At 40.6% G+C, this 6,489-nt stretch overlaps 1 protein-coding gene across 1 annotated transcript in view; it reads left to right on the top strand.

Moving 5' to 3' along the window:
• Nucleotides 1–364: 364 nt before the first annotated feature.
• Nucleotides 365–6,489, top strand: part of LOC307156386 (uncharacterized protein) — a gene marked incomplete at its 3' end in the record, with an annotated part of 51,248 nt that continues 45,123 nt past the window's right edge. Inside the window, exons 1-5 of the mRNA XM_079867694.1 lie at nt 365–526; nt 1,391–1,464; nt 4,007–4,427; nt 4,507–4,872; nt 4,968–5,039. Coding sequence (XP_079723820.1) covers nt 4,807–4,872; nt 4,968–5,039 — 138 coding nt within the window. The 5' untranslated portion in view covers nt 365–526; nt 1,391–1,464; nt 4,007–4,427; nt 4,507–4,806. The remainder of the gene's footprint in view (nt 527–1,390; nt 1,465–4,006; nt 4,428–4,506; nt 4,873–4,967; nt 5,040–6,489) is intronic.

Genomic DNA, 6,489 nt, shown 5'->3' with positions numbered 1-6,489 from the left:
GAAAGTATTGTCTGCAGTAGGGATGCACCGATCCGATACTCAGTATCGGAATCGGCTCCGATACTGCCATTTTTGGCGGATCGGGTATCGGTCAGACAAGGCCGATCCAAATCCGATATTGTGCGTATACTATTCAGTGTTATTGTTAAGCCCCACAAACATTATAAAGCACCATAAGTTTTCGTGCACAATATTTTAAGTGTTCTGAAGCCATTATATAGTATAATGTGAGATATAAATTAATATTTAAGTGTTAAATTCAAGATCACGTAAACGTTTCCCTCAGCTGCGGCTGTCAATCATTCTTCATTCAGCACTCAAACAGCGCGTCGCGTCCGGTTATGACAGAACACACGATGAAACTCTCTCCAAGATGATTCAATGTTACTATTATTATACTTGATCGTAGATAAAGGTCTATGGTTTCACATAAAACAACTTTATCTTGCTGGACTTTATTGCTGTACCTTAATCATGTTACTTTCTACCGGGTGTCTGTTAGATCACAACACTGGAGTAAAGTCAGGTAGCCTACTATTTGTTCTTCACGCGCACAGTAACTGAAATTTAAAAGAAAATGCTGAATAGACTATTGCATAGATAGATACTGTATAATACACCATGCATCATATGTATTTTCTTTGTGCTTTAAACTTTTCAATGCGGACTCGACGCGCTGCGCGCTGTGACTCATGTTGCTTCAAGCGCATCATTCTGCGCTCGGGATGCGCATAAGCGCTTTGTGCCGCGATGTATTGGAGCCTTTCATATCATAATACAGTGACGAAATGAAAGATTATTAATAGCCGTTCTTGTCCTGTCCTATCTATTATGTTGCTACCTTATTAAACAGCTGTGCTATACATTTAAAAAATGTCTCAATTTTATAGTAGGATATAAAATAATTGCTATTTTTATCTTGTTTTTCATGAATGTATTTTACAACAATACAAAGAGCAATGTGTAAAGTTTTACCAGATTTAGTGTTACACTTATTGTCTCTAATTTGTTCTCCACTAAACATTTTTTTCACAAAATGTTCAGATTTTATACAATTAATTGTGCACTCGTAATTTTTCTAGACTAAATTTTATTGCTGAATTATCCACTAATCTAGTTTATAATAGCATTTATGTCAGATTATGATCATATATTTTTTGTTGGTGTTTTTCTTTTTTTTCAGTTCTTATCAGTTTAACACAGAGTAATAGAAATTCTACTTGATTAAAAAAAAACTGCGCTGGTATCGGTACGGATCGGTATCGGCCGATACTCAGAATTTTTGGTATCGGATCGGATCGGTTCTGAAAAAATGGTATCGTTGCATCCCTAGTCTGCAGGCTTTGACATTGACTTTTGCCTAACGTTACCTGTGTTTGTCCTCATCTAGATGCAGGGGAAAGGAAAAGAGGCCCATCCAGATCCCCCACAGAAGTCACACACAGACTCATTCCACCATCAGCTGTAAGTCCATAGTTTATACATTATAATGACCTGTTACATCCCCCTTGGTCCTGGTGGAGCAGAATAAATGGAGAGCCCACACAAAAGTATGCTTAGGTAAATGAAAATAGTTTTTGCTAATACACTTATAATTTTTAAGGCTCCAGCATCAGCTCCTGATGTTGGGAGGACACGTCAATACTTTTTTATAATATCTGAGAACCACTGAGTACTTAGACTTAAACAGTTTAAGTACTCAGTGGTTCTCAGATATTATAAAAAAGTATTGAACACATTAACTGAAATGTATTTAACCATTATGCGTCAATTAAAAAAAGATTACTCTGAAGTCCACAGAGGACAAAAATGTCTGTGTCAAAAACTGTCATTAAAGTTTGAAGCACAGACTTAAGTTTGGTCTCATTTTAAAGACCCCTGGCAGATTATTGTTGAAACATAACAAAACTAAAGAAAGTGAAACAACAAAAGTTAAGTTCATGAAAATGATTTATGAACTTTTTTTTAATATAAAATATATATTTTATGAAACATGTTGAACTCTGAAACTGCTAGAAAATTAAAGCCATATTATATATATTTATATTTCATACTATATATCTCAAAAACTGAGCTTTCAGTTATATTTTGTTTTGGCGCAGTACCGAATTTTCCCCATTAGATGCCAACAAACCTCCACTGGTCACACAGTGGCTGGATTTGTGATTTGCAGTAGAGTAGTTTCTCCATAAACTCCCTCTCTCACCCTTTCATTAGCATGGAACATACACACCGCGAAGTACACAAAACACTCGTTACAACTAACAGTAAACAAATATATACACACCTTTTCAGTGGGTGCTTAATAAACTGGTAAACCTTATATCCGTAAAACGACTCGATGAGCTGTCATAAAGTGCGGCTCTCACTTTCATTTCTGCCAAGTAACCAGGGTTTCCCCAGGTTTGATCACCCCAAATTTAAGACTTTTTTAAGACCTTTTTAAGACCACTTTAAACTAAAATTAAGACCTACATTGCACCCATTATGCAGTCGTAAAACACCAGATCAATCCCAATAATGACTATTACTAACAAATGTTTTAATTAAAAATACATTTATTATAAAAAAACTCATTCAACAATACACTGCAAAGTGATGTTTTTGGTAAATATCAAACATTCATAAACAGTTAACTAACTTTTCAAATCGTCTTAAAGTTTCTCAGCATTCAAATTTCTTCAACCATTTTACATTTTCAAGAATAAAAAGAAATATAAATACACCTTAGAAGGAAGGAAGGGAGGGAGGGAGGGAGGGAGGGACAGAGAGAGATAGAGAGGGGTAGATAGATAAAAAAGAGACACAATGAGAGATAGATAAGAGAGAGAGAATTTTCATGTTGTTGTTTTTTCCCCCATTTCACCTTGCATTGCAGTCTGGTTGACTTTGAATAAATAGGCTAGTAGTGTTGTCACGGTACCAAAATTTCAGTATTCGGTACCAATATCAGTGAAAATCCACGGTTCTCGGTACCAATTTCGGTACCAAAGTGCTAGAAATCAATTCATTCTTTGCTGATACTTCCTCGTCATCATGGAGAGCGCAGTTCGCACCGTTTCAAAAATAGTCGATCTCCGAATGCGAATGAACTGACTCTGAATTTTAGTATTGTTTCCTATATGAGGATCCTTTTTCAAATACAAGGTCAAAAAACGAGCTATGTGAACGGCCACTTATGGCAACGTGACATTAGCCTAATCCAAAATATTTCCATATGTGTCTCTTTCCTCCTTTCTTATCAACAAGTGGATTTACAGCCACCACATCAGCAGCACCGCCGGTTGCCATGTCTCAGCGCTTAGAGGACGCAACTGCACACGCTTCAGGCATGCACGCGCATCAAGTACCGGGTTTGAGAAAACCTGGTACCGTGACGTTTAAAAAAAAATTTGTACCGATTTGGTACCGAAGTACTGGGTCTTAGACAACACTATAGGCTAGTATAATGAAATTTAAGACCTCTGTTAAAAAAATTAAGACTTGGACAACGGAATGTAAAACTTTTTAAGGCCTTAATTTAGGAACATGACATTTAAGACCTTTTTAAGACTTTTAAGACCCCGCGGCTACCCTGAGTAACGTTAGGCCTGTCACTGTAAGCTGGATCAGTTGTACTGATCCATCCTTGAGTAACAACGAGAGTAAATGAAGACTGCTATGCTCATTCTTACATCCAACAACAAAACACCTCAATCGCTTAGGAGACATTCTTGTCTAAAGCCGCTCAAGCGTCGAAACAATGGCGGACTCTGTGTCCAGCTCACTCAGGGCGGGTCTATGCTCAAACTGCAGTGTCAATCAACAGTCGTGGGAGGGGCCTGTACAAAGTGACGTCACATTGCCCCGAATCTGAGAACGGCTTGCTCTGAGACAGTGCTTATGATTTATGGGGATTTTAAAAAATAGCACTGGGTGGATTTTTATCATTATAGGGTGGTTGTGTATACACTGCCAACACACATTTATGTTCAAACACCATGTAAAAGTGAATTTTGCATAATAGGTGCCCTTAAACATGGATCCATTGTTGCCCGCATTGTGTATTCTGGACACAAGTGTGCCACAGGATCGGCAACAAAGGAGGTCAAGGCGTATAAACCGTCCCAAACCACAGACGACAGCGAGCTGATGGAGAGAAGGCGGCTTATAACAAAGGTAATACCTTGGCATTAGGGTCATAGATGTTTTTTCCACCTTATATTTCCACCGCAGTCATGATAACCTACTGTTGTGCACTAGAGTGTCTGTGCTTGCGTGTTATCAAAGGCCTAACAATTTCTGTCTTCAGCTAAAAAGAGATGCCGGTTGATCACGTCAACTCCAACAGAGGTGCAGTGTCTGGGTCAACTGATCATCACGTTTGGGAAGTACAACGGCAAAAGTTTCAAATGGCTGGTGGAAAATGATGTAGGATACATTAAGTAGTAAGCATGTTGCACTAAACAGAATCAAACTATGTTCAGTATGTTTTTCATAAATTAATTATGCTTTGTCATATTTTAGTGTTCTTGATCGCCACGTCAAAGAGAGCCGCCAACCAGAGAGAAGAGCCATCAATGATGAGTGGGTAAAGGATTACCTCCTAAAATATGTGCAGCTGCTTCCACAGGTCTCCTGCCATCTTGAGATGTATGTAGACAGGGCCATTTACGGACAAGGCCGTTTCAAGTCTTTCACTTATCAAGAGATGTGGCAGTGGTACAGTCTGTACAAGGCCCTTCAAGCTGACCCTCAAGCTGGGAGTGACCACGAGCGGAAGATGGCTCAGGAGGCTCGTACTGCTCTGTTAGGCAGTGGCTTGTCATGAAGGAGGACGACATCACCACCAAGACCCTGAAGCGCTTCAGGCAGTACATTCTCGATAGAGAGGTAGGTTAAGGTGATTTCCGGTGACAGTCGTGATTGTTACGACACATGCCATGTTATTACAAACTTCAAAGCTGAAACTCCCCTGTATTTCACAGAAACCTCAACAGGACACAGCCCGTCCTGCAGCGACTGCCGCCTCCAGTAAACAGCGCTTTCCTGTGAGAAAGGTAGGTTAAGATGACTTTAACAACCACTGAAGTTTGTATTAGGCATTGCACAAAGCTGAAACTCACCTGTATTTTACAGACACCTCGACAGGACGTGGTCCCTCCTGCAGCGACTGCCATCTCCAGCTCATCAGGGTCCAAAGGGGATGATGCTCTGCTGGTCGAAGCAATTGCTACATTTGAAAGACAAGGTATATCACAGCATGAACCCTGTATTAATGCAGTATCTGTATCGAATAAGCGAGCACCACTCTTCTTCCTCCTGGTTTAAGGAAGAACATTTATTTATTTACGATACATTATTCATTCACAAAGAAAATTGGTGTCCTTAAAGGTTGGATTTTTCCTCATTTTTTTAATTAAGGCATTAAGATCAATTTCCAAAAGATGATTTTTTATTTCTCTTTTTAGCCAACTTTAGCATTGGTGTATTCACTTACGCTTAGCACTTTAAGTGTTTATCATTTCACAGGGGATGCAGGGGGCAAACAAAGAGGACTAGAAGAGGGCCAGCCAGGCATACACCTGAGCACACCTGACCATAACCATAAAAGTTTACACTAATACATTATCACTAATACACTTACTTATTTAAGGCTCCTGCATTGGCTCCTGGTCTTGAGAGGACATCTGATGTGACCGTTGCAGATGTAACACTTCAGCCATGTCAGGCGGCGCTACCTGAGGTAATGCATATAACTTAATGCAAGAAGACTGTTCAGTTCTGAGTACAGAGTGGTTGATAGATATGGTTTTGTCTTTGTAACACTACCAGGTTATAATTGAGGGCTGGCACAAAATGTGTGAGTCTGCTGCACATGGGCTGCCACAAGCGGATTTGAAGTGGCTGAAGGAGGACGATGTCAGGGGACTGTTCCAGAGGGCAACATCGTACCAGGACAAGCACGGCCGTACCAAGTGGAGGAAAGTCCTCTAGGATGACCGGATGTGGTTTTATCCCCCGGAATTCTTAGAGTGGTGGGACAGAGAGTCCCCTCGGCAGACTCCTTTTTTCACAGCAATGTTTTTTTTTGGAGACCAGTAGGGGTGTGGCGGTACAGTCTTCGCTGTCCCAGGCCTGAGTGCCCAGCAAGTGGCAATAAGAGCGCTTTTCTGTATCGTTGTGGGTACTCCCACACAGTCAGACAGATCTGCGGCATGTCTGGCTGGTACTCCATGCTGACGGAAGTGCTGGCCTGCAACGCATGGAGTCGGAGGAGCATGCCATTGGCCGTTTCCTGTCATGGGAGGCAGGCATCATGAATCAGCTCAGCCCAGCTCACAAGGCTATGTTCCCTGCTGTGTCAACATTACGGTGAGTGTCTGCATCATTTCACAGCTATTTGAATTCTAAATCATTGCAATATATGAAGATTCACAGGCATTAAATGCTCTAATTTCAGGCGTGGCGTGGACAAGCAGGTGATCCACCTGATGAGGGACCGCACCG

The sequence above is a fragment of the Squalius cephalus genome (genome assembly GCF_949319135.1).
Source record: "Squalius cephalus genome assembly, chromosome: 3".
Classification (NCBI taxonomy): Eukaryota; Metazoa; Chordata; class Actinopteri; order Cypriniformes; family Leuciscidae; genus Squalius; species Squalius cephalus.
Note: the sequence above shows the minus strand (reverse complement) of the source record. Positions and strands in the feature narration are given on the sequence as shown.